We start from the raw sequence: 17,857 nt of genomic DNA on the forward strand, positions 1-17,857 counted from the left end.
TTATATTATACAGAGGAGACATCACCGCTCCCCAGATATCAGTTATATTATACAGAGGAGACATCACCGCTCCCCAGATATCAGTTATATTATACAGAGGAGACATCACCGCTCCCCAGATATCAGTTATATTATACAGAGGAGACATCACCGCTCCCCAGATATCAGTTATATTATACAGAGGAGACATCACCGCTCCCCAGATATCAGTTATATTATACAGAGGTGACATCACCGCTCTCCAGATATCAGTTATATTATACAGAGGAGACATCGCCGCTCCCCAGATATCAGTTATATTATACAGAGGAGACATCACCGCTCCCCAGATATCAGTTATATTATACAGAGGAGACATCACCGCTCCCCAGATATCAGTTATATTATACAGAGGAGAAATCACCGCTCCCCAGATATCAGTTATATTATACAGAGGAGACATCACCGCTCCCCAGATATCAGTTATATTATACAGAGGTGACATCACCGCTCCCCAGATATCAGTTATATTATACAGAGGAGACATCACCGCTCCCCAGATATCAGTTATATTATACAGAGGAGACATCACCGCTCCCCAGATATCAGTTATATTATACAGAGGAGAAATCACCGCTCCCCAGATATCAGTTATATTATACAGAGGTGACATCGCCGCTCTCCAGATATCAGTTATATTATACAGAGGTGACATCACCGCTCCCCAGATATCAGTTATATTATACAGAGGAGACATCACCGCTCTCCAGATATCAGTTATATTATACAGAGGTGACATCCCGCTCCCCAGATATCAGTTATATTATACAGAGGAGACATCGCCGCTCCCCAGATATCAGTTATATTATACAGAGGAGACATCACCGCTCCCCAGATATCAGTTATATTATACAGAGGAGACATCGCCGCTCCCCAGATATCAGTTATATTATACAGAGGAGACATCGCCGCTCCCCAGATATCAGTTATATTATACAGAGGAGACATCACCGCTCCCCAGATATCAGTTATATTATACAGAGGAGACATCGCCGCTCTCCAGATATCAGTTATATTATACAGAGGAGACATCGCCGCTCCCCAGATATCAGTTATATTATACAGAGGAGACATCACCGCTCCCCAGATATCAGTTATATTATACAGAGGAGACATCACCGCTCCCCAGATATCAGTTATATTATACAGAGGAGACATCACCGCTCTCCAGATATCAGTTATATTATACAGAGGAGACATCACCGCTCCCCAGATATCAGTTATATTATACAGAGGAGACATCACCGCTCCCCAGATATCAGTTATATTATACAGAGGAGACATCACCGCTCTCCAGATATCAGTTATATTATACAGAGGAGACATCACCGCTCCCCAGATATCAGTTATATTATACAGAGGAGACATCACCGCTCCCCAGATATCAGTTATATTATACAGAGGAGACATCACCGCTCCCCAGATATCAGTTATATTATACAGAGGAGACATCGCCGCTCCCCAGATATCAGTTATATTATACAGAGGAGACATCACCGCTCCCCAGATATCAGTTATATTATACAGAGGAGACATCACCGCTCCCCAGATATCAGTTATATTATACAGAGGAGACATCGCCGCTCCCCAGATATCAGTTATATTATACAGAGGAGACATCACCGCTTCCCAGATATCAGTTATATTATACAGAGGAGACATCGCCGCTCCCCAGATATCAGTTATATTATACAGAGGTGACATCACCGCTCCCCAGATATCAGTTATATTATACAGAGGAGACATCGCCGCTCCCCAGATATCAGTTATATTATACAGAGGAGACATCACCGCTCCCCAGATATCAGTTATATTATACAGAGGAGACATCACCGCTCCCCAGATATCAGTTATATTATACAGAGGAGACATCACCGCTCCCCAGATATCAGTTATATTATACAGAGGAGACATCACCGCTCCCCAGATATCAGTTATATTATACAGAGGAGACATCACCGCTCCCCAGATATCAGTTATATTATACAGAGGAGACATCACCGCTCCCCAGATATCAGTTATATTATACAGAGGAGACATCACCGCTCCCCAGATATCAGTTATATTATACAGAGGAGACATCGCCGCTCTCCAGATATCAGTTATATTATACAGAGGAGACATCACCGCTCCCCAGATATCAGTTATGTTATACAGAGGAGACATCACCGCTCCCCAGATATCAGTTATATTATACAGAGGAGACATCGCCGCTCCCCAGATATCAGTTATATTATACAGAGGAGACATCACCGCTCTCCAGATATCAGTTATATTATACAGAGGAGACATCACCGCTCCCCAGATATCAGTTATATTATACAGAGGAGACATCACCGCTCCCCAGATATCAGTTATATTATACAGAGGAGACATCACCGCTCCCCAGATATCAGTTATATTATACAGAGGAGACATCACAATGTTCCACGATTATAGCCTGAAATTTAACCCCTAGAGTTCCAAATGTTCCTAACACAAAGTACTAAATTGATTAAACACTGACACACTGTATATAAATCGGTTTGATATCACATGGGTTACTGTAAACTATGTCATTTCATGTTGGGTTTTGTATATTGTATTCTACAGAACCTGACAATTGTCTTAGCGGCTATTCTGCAATGTAGAATAGTATGAAATATATATATATATATGCGTGTGTGTGTGTCTCAGTGACATGTGTATATACAGTACAGACCAAAAGTTTGGACACACCTTCTCATTCAAAGAGTTTTCTTTATTTTCATGACTATGAAGATTGTAGATTCACTCTGAAGGCATCAAAACTATGAATTACCACATGTGGAATTATATAATTACCAAAAAAGTGTGAAACAACTGAAAATATGTCTTATATTCTAGGTTCTTCACAGTAGCCACCTTTTGCTTTGATTTCTGCTTTGCACACTCTTGGCATTCTCTTGATGAGCTTCAAGAGGTAGTCACCGGAAATGGTTTTCACGTCACAGGTGTCCCCTGTCAGGTTTAATAAGTGGGATTTCTTGCCTTATAAATGGGGTTGGGACCATCAGTTGTGTTGTGCAGAAGTCTGGTGGATACACAGGTGATAGTCCTACTGAATAGACTGTTAGAATTTGTATTATGGCAAGAAAAACGCTATAAAAGAAGTCAGTCCGAAAAATTGGGAAAACTTTGAAAGTGTCCCCAAGTGCATTGGCAAAAACCATCAAGTGCTACAAAGAAACTGGCTCACATGAGGACCGCCCCAGGAAAGGAAGACCAAGAGTCAGCTCTGCTGCGGAGGATAAGTGCATCCGAGTCACCAGCCTCAGAAATCGCAGGTTAACAGCAGCTCAGATTAGAGACCAGGTCAATGCCACACAGAGTTCTAGCAGCAGACACATCTCTACAACAACTGTTAAGAGGAGACTTTGTGCAGCAGGCCTTCATGGTAAAATAGCTGCTAGGAAACCACTGCTAAGGACAGGCCACAAGCAGAAGAGACTTGTTTGGGCTAGAGAACACAAGGAATGGACATTAGACCAGTGGAAATCTGTGCTTTGGTCTGAGGAGTCGAAATTTGAGATCTTTGGTTCCAACCACCGTGTCTTTGTGCGACGCAGTAAAGGTGAACGGATGGACTCTACATGCCTGGTTCCCACCGTGAAGCATGGAGGAGGAGGTGTGATGGTGTGGGGGGGCTTTGCTGGTGACACTGTTGGGGATTTATTCAAAATTGAAGGCATACTGAGCCAGCATGGCTACCACAGCATCTTGCAGCGGCATGCTATTCCATCCGGTTTGTGTTTAGTTGGACCATCATTTATTTTTCAACAGGACAATGACCCCAAACACACCTCCAGGCTGTGTAAGGGCTATCTGACCCAGAAGGAGAGTGATGAGGTGCTACGCCAGATGACCTGGCCTCCACAGTCACCAGACCTGAACCCAATCGAGATGGTTTGGTGTGAGCTGGACCGCAGAGTGAAGGGAAAAGGGCCAACAAGTGCTAAGCATCTCTGGGAACTCCTTCAAGACTGTTAGAAGACCATTTCCGGTGACTACCTCTTGAAGCTCATCAAGAGAATGCCAAGAGTGTGCAAAGCAGTAATCAAAGCAAAAGGTGGCTACTGTGAAGAACCTAGAATATAAGACATATTCTCAGTTGTTTCACACTTTAATGATATAATTCCACATGTGGTAATTCATAGTTTTGATGCCTTCAGAGTGAATCTACAATCTTCATAGTCATGAAAATAAAGAAAACGCTTTGAATGAGAAGGTGTGTCCAAACTTTCGGTCTGTACTGTATATATATATATATATATATATATATATTCTATGTGTCTATATCTATTCTTTCGATTCAGGTCAGTGTGATTTTCCTGTACAGCGCACTGAAATGTCGGCTTTTAAAAAACGGATCCGTCGAAAAATGGAAGAAACGGATGAGAAAATGATGCGACGGATCCGCTAACCAACGGATTGTGACTGATGGCAAAAAAAAAAAATGGTGTGAAAGTACCTTAACCCCTTCCCGACTGACCGGTGGCGTCTCCACCATTAACCCCTTCCCGTCTGACCAGTGGCGTCTCCGCCATTAACCCCTTCCCGTCTGACCGGTGCTGTCTGCGCCATTAACCCCTGCCCGTCTGACCGGTGGTGTCTCCGCCATTAACCCCTTAACGCCTGACCTGTGACATCCGCACCATTAACCCCTTCCTGATAATAATAAACTAGGCACTCAGCTTAAGGATAAGCTTTGATGACTTTTTTTAATGAAGCCAAAAGTAAAACGTTTCGGCCACATTCGGCCTTCATCAATTACTACATAAAAGAAACAAAAAATAAATCCAATTAAACCAATACCATTATTACATTCATAATGGGAGGATAAAGTATGTCCAATAATAGGTATTGCTCCAGGTCATATTGGTATGGTGACTCAATGAGCCGGAGGGGGAATCTACATTGATTGTCATGACACTAAATAGAGATGAATATTGAATAATAAAGTACACCCAAGAGGTGAAAAGAACAGGAACGTACCAGACTGAAGAGTGACGTGGATTGGTGGGAATCCTAAGTGTATAGGCGGTTTCAAAATAGATCAGTAAAATCACCTTGATGCCACAAGCCGTGGGGATGTGGAAAGTGAATCATAGGTGGATGCCTACCGGTATTATCAGAGCTGTAGAAAGAGGGGAGGTACTGAGAAAACCCCAGTGGTCCGGAGTCCTGATGGGGTAGACAGATGGTCATTAGGCGTACAGTTAATATACGTAACAATAGGCTTAAAGCCAAATAGTGGAGCGTGGAACTTACCGAGAGTACATGCACGTGCCTGGGGAGAGACGCGGTGTCCACCGCTTGTCTGTACCCTTATGGGGCGTTAGGAGGAATATAAGAGTCCAGTGGGCGGGAATAGCCAGAGGCCATGCAGCCTATCGGTGTGAGAGAGGGCGGAGGTGACGGGCCAGGAAGCACCCGGCGGTGCGTGTCAAGCCTCTATCTCCTGCGTACCAGTGAGCGAGATAGGAGGATGTGACGTCAGCACGAAGTGCGCGGCTGTGGTGAAGCTTTCCAGCGGCCATGATGATGCGTCCCACTGAGGAGATCCGGATTTCAGGAGCTTATCTGGGCTAACTATAAGTAAAGAGAGCGGTGATGGTAGAAAAGAGGTTCTGTGAGGATCCAAAAAGAGAGGCGGAGTCAGGAGGGATCAGTATAACCGACTCTAGAAAAGGAAGATAAGAGTATTAGTGACATTCAATGTATATAACGGAGCAGAACTAAATACATAATGTGAACGGTCACCAAATCCGGTCCACCATCCAGGCCAATGATTGGATACTGAAAGGTGGGGTCTCAATAACAGTGCGGAGGCAACACATCAGGAGAGCACACTGGATATCACAGGAGCGAGCACACAGGGATCTCAGGATGAAAGATCCCAACTGAGACCCCTGGGTGGAGAGCACCTGCTCTGTGGATCCTGGAGGCCTCCCGCTGTCTGATGCGACCTGCCCCACGTCCGGGGAGCGGGACCTGCTCTATTACTTGGAATCGGAGCTGGGAGATCTTAGGATTATGGCTGATAAAGTGATAGGGGATTGGGAACGGGACATTATTGCCCCGGATTGTAGATTTGTGTTTCGGAATGGGATCTGTGATTGGCTGGGCGCTCTCTCCCCCATAAGAGGAACCACAGGGACATTATATCAGGTAGATCACACTGGATGGATCACAGGGGAACGACTTCTCAACTTTACAGAAGGCCGATAGAGCTTATCCAATCCGAGTCCATGGCCACATTGGGTGCAATGCAAACATGGGAATGTGCCGCACCGAGGGCCGCGAAGGGCGAGCCGACGAGGGCTGCTAGTGACTGATGAAGGCCGGATGGGGCCAAAACTTTTCACTATGTTAGTCATCAAAGTTTCTCCTTAAGCGGAGTGCGAGTGTATTATTACCTGTCTCATGGTGTGGGAGCCTACTATAGCTACACCTACTACAGCACCACCTACACCTACTACACCACCAACTACAGCACCACCTACTGCACCGCCCACTACACCACCTACAGGACCTACTGTTGAGGACAGCCTTTAGATCAAATACTTAATTAACCTCGTGTATTATTTCACCTTACATGAGCTTTTTCAGATCAAAGTGTGACACTAAAGAAGGCTGCCAGCACCTCATACCATGTGCTCTTAGAACTGGAATTTCATGTTTGGCCAAACCACCCTGTGCTCCATGGATCCACCCAAGACGACGCCCACTGTGATGACCTCATGGATCCGCCCAGACCAGCTCACTGCCCAACCCACTAACCAATGGAATACATCTGGACACTCCCATTTTAGAGTTAACCGAGCCCCTTCACAAGGGACATAAAAACCTGTTTGAATCAATAAAGATCTCTCTTTTTCTCTTGCTCTCTCTTGGAGCTGTGCCATACATTGATCAAGAGAGGTTACATCCAATTGTGTGGTGTGATTTCTTTTAGTGCGCACTGATCAATACCCATTGGGCCAGGAGCAGGCAACTAAGGAACATTATTTATTGTTCAACCTAACACTACTACAACAGCACCACCAACTACAGCACCGCCCACTACAATGCCTACTACACCACCAACTACAGCATCACCTACTGCACCTACACCACCTACTACAACGCCTACTACACCACCTACAGGACCTACTACAGCACCAACAACAGCACCACCTACAGGACCTACTACAGCACCACCTACTACACCACCAACTACAGCACCACCTACTACAGCACCACCTACTACAGCACCGCCCACTACAATGCCTACTACACCACCAACTACAGCATCACCTACTGCACCTACTACAGCACCACCTACTACACCACCAACTACAGCACCACCTACTACAGCACCACCAACTACAGCACCGCCCACTACAATGCCTACTACACCACCAACTACAGCATCACCTACTGCACCTACACCACCTACTACAACGCCTACTACACCACCTACAGGACCTACTACAGCACCACCTACTGCACCACCTACAGGACCTACTACAGCACCACCTACTACACCACCAACTACAGCACCACCTACTACAGCACCACCTACTACAGCACCACCTACTGCACCTACACCACCTACTACAACGCCTACTACACCACCAACTACTGCACCTACTACACCACCAACTACAGCACCACCTACTGCACCACCCACTACACCACCTACAGCAACGCCTACTACACCACCTACTGCACCTACTACACCACCAACTACAGCACCGCCCACTACACCACCTACTGCACCTACTACACCATCAACTACAGCACCACCTACTACAACGTCTACTACACCACCTACTGCACCTACTACACCAACTACAGCACCACCTACAGGACCTACTACACCACCAACTACAGCACCACCGCCCACTACAACGCCTACTACATCACCAACTACAGCACCACCTACTACAGCACCACCTACTGAACCTACTACACCACCAAGTACAGCACCACCTACTGCACCACCCACTACACCACCCACAGGACCTACAGCAACGCCTACTACACCACCTACTGCACCTACTACACCACCAACTACATCACCACCTACTGCACCGCCCACTACACCACCTACAGGACCTACTACACCACCAACTACAGCACCACCTACTACAACGCCTACTACACCACCACCTACTACAACGCCTACTACACCACCGCCCACTACAATGCCTACTACACCACCAACTACAGCACCACCCACTACACCACCTACAGGACCTACTACAGCACCACCTACTACACCACCAACTACAGCACCACCAACTACAGCACCACCTACTACACCACCAACTACAGCACCACCTACACCACCTACAGAACCTACTACAGCACCACCTACTGCACCACCCACTACACCACCTACAGGACCTACAGCAACGCCTACTACACCACCTACTGCACCTACTACACCACCAACTACAGCACCACCCACCACACCACCTACAGGACCTACTACACCACCAACTACAGCACCACCTACTACAACGCCTACTGTTATGAATGAGTCACCGAAAAAACAAAAAGCAAGCTAAGCCCAGAAAACCGGAGAGGTTGGTAACTAGCGGATTGCAGACCCCTGATCCTATCCACACAACTAGCAGTAGCCGTGGAGCGTGCCTACGGTGGTCCTAGACGCCTCATCACGGCCGGAGAACTAAATAAGCCTAAAGAAAGAAAGGGAAAATCTAAACTGCCCCAGAGCAGACCCCAAAGCAATAGACGGCCCCCAACATGTATTGTCGGCGAAACAAGATGAAAACACAGACACAGATAGAAAGATAGGCTGAGAAAACGATGGGGCCCTCGCTAACTAGAAAGGACAGGAAAGAAAAGCTGCTGTCTGCAATCATGCAAAAAACCCTGCCAAAAAAAAATGTCCAACACGTCTGATAGAAAAAGGCCCTCAAGTCGCTAGACTTCATATCACTATATCAGCACTCAGGTATATTCTGAAGACAGAGCAAAAGAGATCAACTGATCAGAGACAAAAATGGGGATTCAGCCCAGTCCCAGCCAGGGCTGGCTGAACACAAAAACTAAGTAAACCAGACAAAAACTCATATGAACAATAGCAGAGAAAAATTAGCTTTAGGAAGGCAGGAACCAAACTGGAAACCAGGAGCCACAGTCAGGAAAAATCACCAGCAAGAAACTAGGGAGTCGGCTGCCTTAACTCCAATCAGAAACTCCTGATGTCCAATCGCAGTCCTCTTCCTCAGGTAGCCGGTCTCTGACATTTAGATCAGCTTCATTACCTCCCTTCACCAACAGAGGGAGTCCAGAGAGAACTCACTACTCCTCTGTCAGCACAGACAGCTCCATAACCCTCACCAGAAGCCAGAGGCAAACCCGAAAATGAGCTCACAACAGTACCCCCCCTTGAGGAGGGGTCACCGAACCCTCATCCACGCCACCGGGCCGATCAGGATGGGCCCGATGAAAAGCACGAACCAATCTATCGGCATGAATATCAGAGGCAGAGACCCAAGAATTGTCCTCCTGGCCATAAGCCTTCCACTTGACCAAATACTGGAGTCTCCGTCAAGCCAGACGAGAATCCAGTATTTTCTCTACCTCATATTCCACATTACCTTCAACCAATATAGGGTCAGGAGGTGCCGCCATAGGAACTACTGGCTCAACATATCTCTTCAACAGCGACTTATGAAACACGTTATGGATCTTAAACATAACAGGAAGAGCCAATCGAAAAGAAACCGGATTAAGAATCTCCAAAATCTTGTAAGGGACAATAAATCTTGGCTTGAACTTTGGAGAAGCCACCTTCATAGAGATATTCTTTGATGACAACCAAACCATATCACCCACTTTAAACTGGGGACCAATGGTCCTATGCCGGTTAGAAAACCGCTGGGCCTTTTCCTGGGAGAGAGACAACTTATCCACTACATGGTCCCAAATCTGCGGAATTCTCTCCACCACAGTGTCAGCACCTGGGCAGGCTGAAGATTCCACTTGCCCTGAAGAAAATTGAGGATGAAACCCAAAGTTACAGAAAAAGGGCGACATCAAGGTGGCAGAACTAGCTCTATTATTTAAAGCGAATTCAGCCAAGGGCAAAAATGAAACCCAATCATCCTGATCAGCAGATATAAAACATCTCAAATAGGACTCCAAAGTCTGGTTTGTTCTCTCCGTCTGTCCATTGGTCTGAGCTTGAAACGCAGAGGAGAAGGACAACTGAATTCCCAGCTTGGAACAAAAGGCTCTCCAGAATCGGGAAACAAACTGAACTCCTCTGTCCGATACAATGTTCTCAGGAATCCCATGCAACCGAACCACCTGTTGTAAAAACAAGGGTACCAACTCTGAGGAAGATGTCAACTTTGGGAGTGGTACAAGATGGACCATCTTAGAGAATCTATCACAAATCACCCAGATAACAGTCATTCTCTGAGAGACAAGAAGATCAGAAATAAAATCCATTGAAATATGGGTCCATGGCCTCTTAGGCACCGGCAAAGGCATCAACAACCCACTAGAGTGAGAACAGGGTTTAGACCGGGAACGAGTTCCACAGGACTGCACAAAATTCCTGACATCACGAGATAAGGCGGGCCACCAAAAAGACCGACTCACCAAATCTCTGGTACCAAAAATACCCGGATGACCAGCCAATGCGGAGCAATGAACTTCAGACATCACTCTCTTCCTCCACTGGTCAGGAACATACAATTTTCCCATAGGACAATGCTCAGGTTTGTCCTCCTGGAATTCTTCCAGAGCACGTCTCAAATCGGGCGAGATGGCAGAAAGAACTACCCCCTCACCTAGGATGGTAGTAGGCTTGGTCACAATAGGAGAATCAGCAAAGAAACTCCTAGAGAGGGCATCAGCCTTAACATTCGTAGTGCCCGGAAGAAAGGAGCCCACAAAATCAAAACGCGTAAAAAACAAGGCCCATCTAGCCTGTCTAGGATTCAAACGTTTGGCCGACTCAAGGTAAATCAAATTCTTGTGGTCAGTGAGGACCACAACTTGATGTCTAGCTCCCTCCAACCAATGTCTCCACTCCGCAAATGCCCATTTCATGGCTGACAATTCCCGATTCCCCACATCATAGTTGCGTTCAGATGGGGAGAACTTTCGGGAAAAGAAGGCACAGGGATTCATTTTAGACGTCACCGGATCTTTTTGGGACAAAACAGCTCCTGCACCAATCTCTGAAGCGTCCACCTCCACCTGAAAAGGAAGCGAAGCATCAGGTTGCCGCAAAACCGGAGCAGAAGTGAACCTCCGCTTCAGCTCCTGAAAGGCCGAAACAGCCTCTGAAGACCAAATTGAGCACATCAGCACCCTTCTTAGTCAAATCAGTCAGTGGTTTAGCAATACCAGAAAAATTAGCTATAAATTTACGATAAAAATTAGCAAAACCCAAAAACTTCTGGAGGGCCTTCAAAGAAGTGGGCTGAACCCAATCATAAATGGCCTGTATCTTGGCTGGGTCCATTTCAATAGTTGACGGAGACAAAATAAATCGCAAAAATGAAATCCTCTGTACACCAAAATGGCACTTCGATCCCTTAACATACAAGGAATTCTCCCTCAAAAACCGGAACACAGTCCGGACGTGTTCCACGAGAATCCCAATCACTAGAAAAGATCAGAATATCATCCAAATAGATGATCAGAAACTTATCCACAAAGTCCCGGAATATATCGTTCATGAAGGATTGGAAGACAGAAGGGGCATTAGTGAGCCCAAAAGGCATCACCAGGTACTCAAAATGTCCCTCCGGAGTATTAAATGCCGTCCTCCATTCATCCTCGTGCTTGATGCGAATAAGATTATACGCCCCCCTGAGGTCAAGCTTGGTAAACCAGCAAGCACCTTTAACTCTAGAGAATAGATCAGAAATCAGGGGTAACGGATACTGATATTTAACAGTAATTTTGTTGAGGGAACGATAATCAATACACGGTCTTAATGAACCATCTTTCTTGGCCACAAAAAAAAAAACCAGCACCTAAAAGTGAAGAGGATGGTCTAATATGACCCTTCTCCAACGCCTCCTTAATATAGGATCACATAGCCTCGTGTTCGGTTACAGATAAATTGAAAAGTCGACCCTTGGGGAATTTACACCCGGGCATCAACTCAATTGCACAGTCATAACTCCTATGAGGAGGAAAAGACGCAGACTTATTCTCACTAAATACATCATAAAAATCAGCCAAATAGTCAGGAACATCATGCGACTGGGGAGAGGTGGAGAAAACAGGAGCATCACTAAGGGCACACCGACAACCCCAACTCACCACAGACACAGATTTCTAATCCAAAACTGGATTATGGATTTGCAACCAGGGAAACCCCAGAACAATGGTATCATGCAAATTATGCAACACCAAAAATCTGCAACTTTCTTGGTGGTCTGGGGCGATCCGCATTACCACCTGGATCCAAAACTGAGGTTTATTCTTCGCCAAAGGAGTAGCATCAATACCCCTCAAAGGAATAGGCGTCCGCAGAGGTGTCATAGGAAAACCACAACGTTTAGCAAAATCCAAGTCCATCAGATTCAGAGCAGCTCCTGAGTCCACAAAAGCCTTAGCGGAAAATGTGGATAAGGAGCAGATCAGAGTAATTGCCAAAAGAAACTTAGGTTGTACACCACCCACAGGAAATGTGGGCAAAACGTTTCTCTCGTTTAGGGCAGACAGAAATAACATGAGGCGTCTCCACAGAAAAAACACAGCTTATTACGCCTTCTGAACTCCTGACGTTGCGCTCTAGACAAAACTCTATCACATTGTATGGGTTCAGACATCTGTTCAACAGGTGGCAGCGCCTCCCGTGTAGTTTTACGTTTACGTAAACGCCGATCATCTTGAATGGCTAATGACAAAGAATCGTCAAGACCTGAGGGAACAGGAAATCCCACCATAGTATCTTTTAAAGTCTCAGACAAACCCTTCCGAAAGAGAGCTGCCAATGCACTATAATTCCATGTAGTAAGGACCGCCCACTTTCTGAATTTCTGACAGTATAACTCTGCAGGATCCTGACCCTGGTTCAATGCCAATGGGGCTCTCTCAGCTTGATCAACGGCATTAGGTTCATCATACAACAACCCCAAGGCTTGAAAAAATGCGTCCACATTAGTTAGAATAGGATCTCCGGGTGTCAGAGAAAACGCCCAATCCTGGGGATCGCCGGGCAGCAAAGAGATGACAATTTTAACCTGTTGCGCAGAGTTCCCCGATGAGTCAGGCTTAGGCAAGAAATAATTTACAATTATTCTTAAAATTCAAAAATTTAGACCGATCCCCAGAAAACACATCAGGAGCAGGGATCCTTGGTTCATAGAATCACAGAATCGTAGAGTTGGAAGGGACCTCCCGGGCCATCTGGTCCAACCCCCTGCTCAAAGCAAGATTCGCTAAATCATCCCAGTCAGATGTCTGTCCAGCCTCTGTTTGAAGACTTCCATTGAAGGCGAACTCACCACTTCTCGTGGCAGCTTATTCCACTCATTGATCACTCTGTCAAAAAGTTTTTTCTAATATCTAATCTGTGTCTCCTCCCATTCGGTTTCATCCCATTGCTTCTAGTCTTTCCTTGTGCAAATGAGAATAAAGTTGATTTATTCTACAATGTGACAGCCCTTTAGATATTTGTAGAAAGCTATTAAGTCTCCTCTCAGTCTTCTCTTTTGCAAACTAAACAATCCCAAATCCTGCAACCTTTCCTCATAAGACAGGGTTTGCAGACCGGTCACCATTCTGGTCGCTCTTTTCTGAACTTGCTCCAGTTTGTTGATGTCTTTTTTAACCCCTTCACCCCCAAGGGTGGTTTGCACGTTCATGACCGGGCCAATTTTTACAATTCTGACCACTGTACCTTTATGAGGTCATAACTCTGGAACGCTTCCATGGATCTCGGTGACTCTGACAATGTTTTCTCGTGACATATTGTACTTCATGTTACTGGTAACATTTCATTCATATAACTTGCGTTTGTGAGAAAAACGGAAATTTGGAGAAAATGTTGAAAATTTCGCAATTTTCCAACTTTGAATTTTTATGCCCTTAAATCACAGAGATACGGCACACAAAAAACTTGATAACTAACATTTCCCACATGTTTACTTTACATCAGCACAATTTTGGAACCAAAATTTTTTTTTGTTAGGAAGTTATAAGGGTTAAAAGTTGACCAGCGATTTCTCATTTTTACAACACCATTTTATTTTTACGGACCACATCACATTTGAAGCCACTTTGAGGGGTCTATATGATAGAAAATACCCCAAAGTGACACCATTCTAAAAACTGCACCCCTTAAGGTGCTCAAAACCACATTCAAGAAGTTTATTAACCCTTTAGGTGCGTCACAGGAATTTTTTTGAATATTTAAAAAAAAATGAACATCTAACTTTTTTTCACAAAAAAAGTACTTCAGGTTCAATTTTTTTATTTTACCAAGGATAACAGGAGAAGTTGGACTGCAAAAGTTATTGTGCAATTTGTCCTGAGTACGCTGATACCTGATATGTGGGGGGGAACGACTGTTTCGGCGCATGGCAGAGCTCAGAATGGAAGGAGCGCCATTTGACTTTTTCAATGCAAAATTGTCTGGAATTCAGATCGGACGCCATGTCACGTTTGGAGAGTCCCTGATGTACCTAATGTAAGATACTCCTGGGGTGGACCCACTAGACCGTGGCAACGAACCTCCCGAGGGCGAGCTGACCAGGTGGACCACCCCCTAGACAGGGAGTGTATGGGGCAAGCCCGCGGGTAACTATCACCACGGCAGCTGGTACCCAGGGAAAGTATAAGCGGACAGACAAGTAGATCCGGACGGGATGCACTGGACAGACGGCACGGCTTGGAGACACAGGAGTGACGGCACGGCTTGGAGACACAGGAGTGACGGGCAAGGCCTGGAGACACAGAACCTAGGAGAGAGAACAAGGAGGAATGAGTAAACGCAGACAGGGAGCTGGGAAGCACAAGGAGAGCGGGCCAGAGTCACTAGCAGGATCTAGTGATAGTCAGGCATCGCCCGCAGGAGGAGGCGGCCTGATATAGGAAGTGGGAGGGCTTCCGGGTCATGACCTCCAGTTGGAGGAGGAGACGCGCGTCCTCAGGTGGAGGAGAGCGCGCGCCCGCCCATAGAGTGGAGACGCACCCGCCGAGGAGGAGGAGCGGGGGCGCGCACCAGGCGCGATCCAGAGGACCGGACGGAGGCGGTCGCCGGCCGAGGAAGGATGACCGGGGGAGACCGCGCCGAGGCCCGCAGCGGCCGGCGCCGAAGCGGAGACCACCGGGGAGCGGGTGAGTCGGGGCCAGAGGGAGGTAAGGGAAGGAGTGCGCGGCAGCCGCCGCGTGACAGTACCCCCCCCTTACGCGCCCCCCTCCGCAGACCGGAAAAAAATTTAGCCAAGATTCGAGGAGCTTGGATATTCTCCTGGGGCTCCCAGGACCTCTCCTCAGGGCCAAAGCCCTTCCAATCAACCAAAAAAAAGGTTTTCCCTCTTTGCTTTCTCATGGCCAAAATATCTCTAACCTCAAATACATCGTCTGCGGAGGCAGGCGGAGGTGAGAGAGGAGCCTTAGAAAGAAAACGATTGAAGATGACTGGCTTAAGCAACGACACATGAAAAGCATTAGGGATGCGGAGAGAGGCGGGAAGCCGCAGTTTGTAGGAGACATCATTAATACGGGACAAGACCTCAAAAGGTCCAATATAGCGGGGACCCAGCTTATGGGACGGGATTTTGAGGCGAATAAACTTGGAGGCTAGCCAAACTTTATCACCTGGGTGATATGGCGGGACATCCAGGCGCCTCTTGTCTGTGTGTCTCTTAACCCAGTTACGTACCAACTCGAGAGCGGTCTTGGTCTCCTGCCAGATCCTGGAGAATTCACCGGACAGAAGATCAGCCGCCGGTACACCCGAGGCGGGAGGAACCGGTAGAGGTACACCAGGATGTTGACCGTAGACGACAAAGAATGGGGATTTGCCAGAAGACTCACTGACGTGGTTATTATAGGCAAACTCAGCCCACGGGAGTAATTCAGACCAGTAGTTCTGGTGGACATTAGAAAAGTGCCGGAGGTAATTCACCAAACTCTGATTCGTCCGTTCTGCCTGACCGTTGGACTGTGGATGGTAAGATGAGAAGTCAAGAGTGACATCCATCGATTTGCATAGGGCTCTCCAGAAGCGAGAGGTGAATTGGACTCCTCTGTCCGAAACAATATGTTGGGGCAGTCCATGAAGACGGAAGATGTGCTGAACGAAAATCTTCGCCAAGGCTGGGGCCGATGGCAAGCCGGGTAGAGGGATGAAGTGTGCCATTTTAGAAAACCTATCTTCCACCACTAAGACGACAGTACAGTTGGCAGACGAGGGTAGGTCCGTAATAAAGTCCATGGCAATGTGTTGCCAAGGAGACGAGGGTACTGGAAGCGGATGTAGAAGACCAGAAGGCAGCTGCCTAGGCACCTTGATCTTGGCACACGAGAGGCAGGAGGCGACGAAATCCCGGACATCCTGGGAAAGAGTCGGCCACCAGTAATAGCGGGACACCAGGAGAAGTGTCTTTTTATGGTCGAGATGACCAGCCAGCTTGGAAGCATGACCCCAGTGGAGGATTCGTCTTCGGTCCTTCTCCGAAACAAAAGTCTTGCCTGGTGGGGTTGCGAGGAGAGAAAGTGGTGCCACGGTGATGAACCTGGATGGGTCCAAGATATGCGCGGGTTCTTCCTCGACATCCGCGGAAAGAGAGGACCTGGACAAGGCGTCGGCTTTGAGGTTCTTGTTACCTGGACGAAAATGCAGGTCAAAATCGAATCGGCCGAAGAACAGAGACCACCTGGCCTGCCGAGGGTTGAGTCTTTGAGCAGACCGAAGGTAAGCTAGATTCTTATGGTCTGTGAAGATTGTGAAGGGATGTGCGGCGCCCTCCAATAAGTATCTCCACTCCTCTAGGGCTAACTTGATGGCAAGCAGTTCTCGGTCTCCGATGGAATAATTCCGCTCTGGGGTGGAGAATGATTTGGAAAAGAAACCGCACGTAACGAGCCTACCAGAGGAAGACTTCTGAGACAAAACCGCTCCAGCTCCAGTTGCGGATGCATCTACTTCGAGGATGAATGGTTTGTTGACCTCAGGGCGATGGAGTACGGGAGCCGCGGCAAATGCACGTTTCAGAGATAGAAAGGCTCCCTCCGCTTCAGGGGTCCAGACGTGTGGGTTGGCTCCTTTACGGATCAAAGACGAGATCGAGCCAGTCAAAGAGGAAAAATGGGGGATGAACTGCCGGTAATAGTTTGCGAAGCCGAGAAAGCGCTGAATGGCTTTCACCCCTTGAGGACGTGGCCAGTTAAGCACGGCAGAAACCTTCTCAGGATCCATACGCAGGCCAGAGTCGGAGATGATATAGCCCAGAAATGGAAGAGAAGACTGTTCAAAGGCGCACTTCTCCAATTTGGCGTACAGACGATCCTCCCTCAAACAGTACTCGGCGGACATCTCTTCTGTGGGTGGACAGATCAGGAGAGAAGGCAAGGATATCGTCGAGGTACACGACCACACAGGAATACAGAAGGTCTCGGAAAACGTCGTTCACAAATTCCTGAAAGACTGCGGGAGCGTTGCATAACCCAAAGGGCATGACGAGATACTCGTAGTGTCCATCCCTGGTGTTGAAGGCAGTCTTCCACTCATCTCCGGAGCGAATACGGATGAGATTGTAGGCTCCACGGAGATCCAATTTAGAAAAGATTCGCGCCCCACGTA

The 17,857-nt window shown here is 47.1% G+C and overlaps 1 protein-coding gene across 1 annotated transcript in view; it reads right to left on the minus strand.

Annotated features, from left to right (window-relative positions):
- Positions 1–4,441: 4,441 nt before the first annotated feature.
- Positions 4,442–17,857, minus strand: part of LOC141078356 (uncharacterized) — a 30,845-nt gene continuing 17,429 nt past the window's right edge. Inside the window, exons 2-3 of the mRNA XM_073565100.1 lie at positions 5,329–8,611; positions 4,442–5,241 (exon numbers count right to left, since the gene is read on the minus strand). Of these exons, the coding sequence (XP_073421201.1) occupies positions 7,076–8,611 (1,536 nt within the window). The 3' untranslated portion in view covers positions 4,442–5,241; positions 5,329–7,075. The remainder of the gene's footprint in view (positions 5,242–5,328; positions 8,612–17,857) is intronic.

The sequence above is a fragment of the Dendrobates tinctorius genome, unplaced genomic scaffold (assembly GCF_039654945.1).
Source record: "Dendrobates tinctorius isolate UK_male_01 unplaced genomic scaffold, ASM3965494v1 ptg000539l, whole genome shotgun sequence".
Taxonomy (NCBI): Eukaryota; Metazoa; Chordata; class Amphibia; order Anura; family Dendrobatidae; genus Dendrobates; species Dendrobates tinctorius.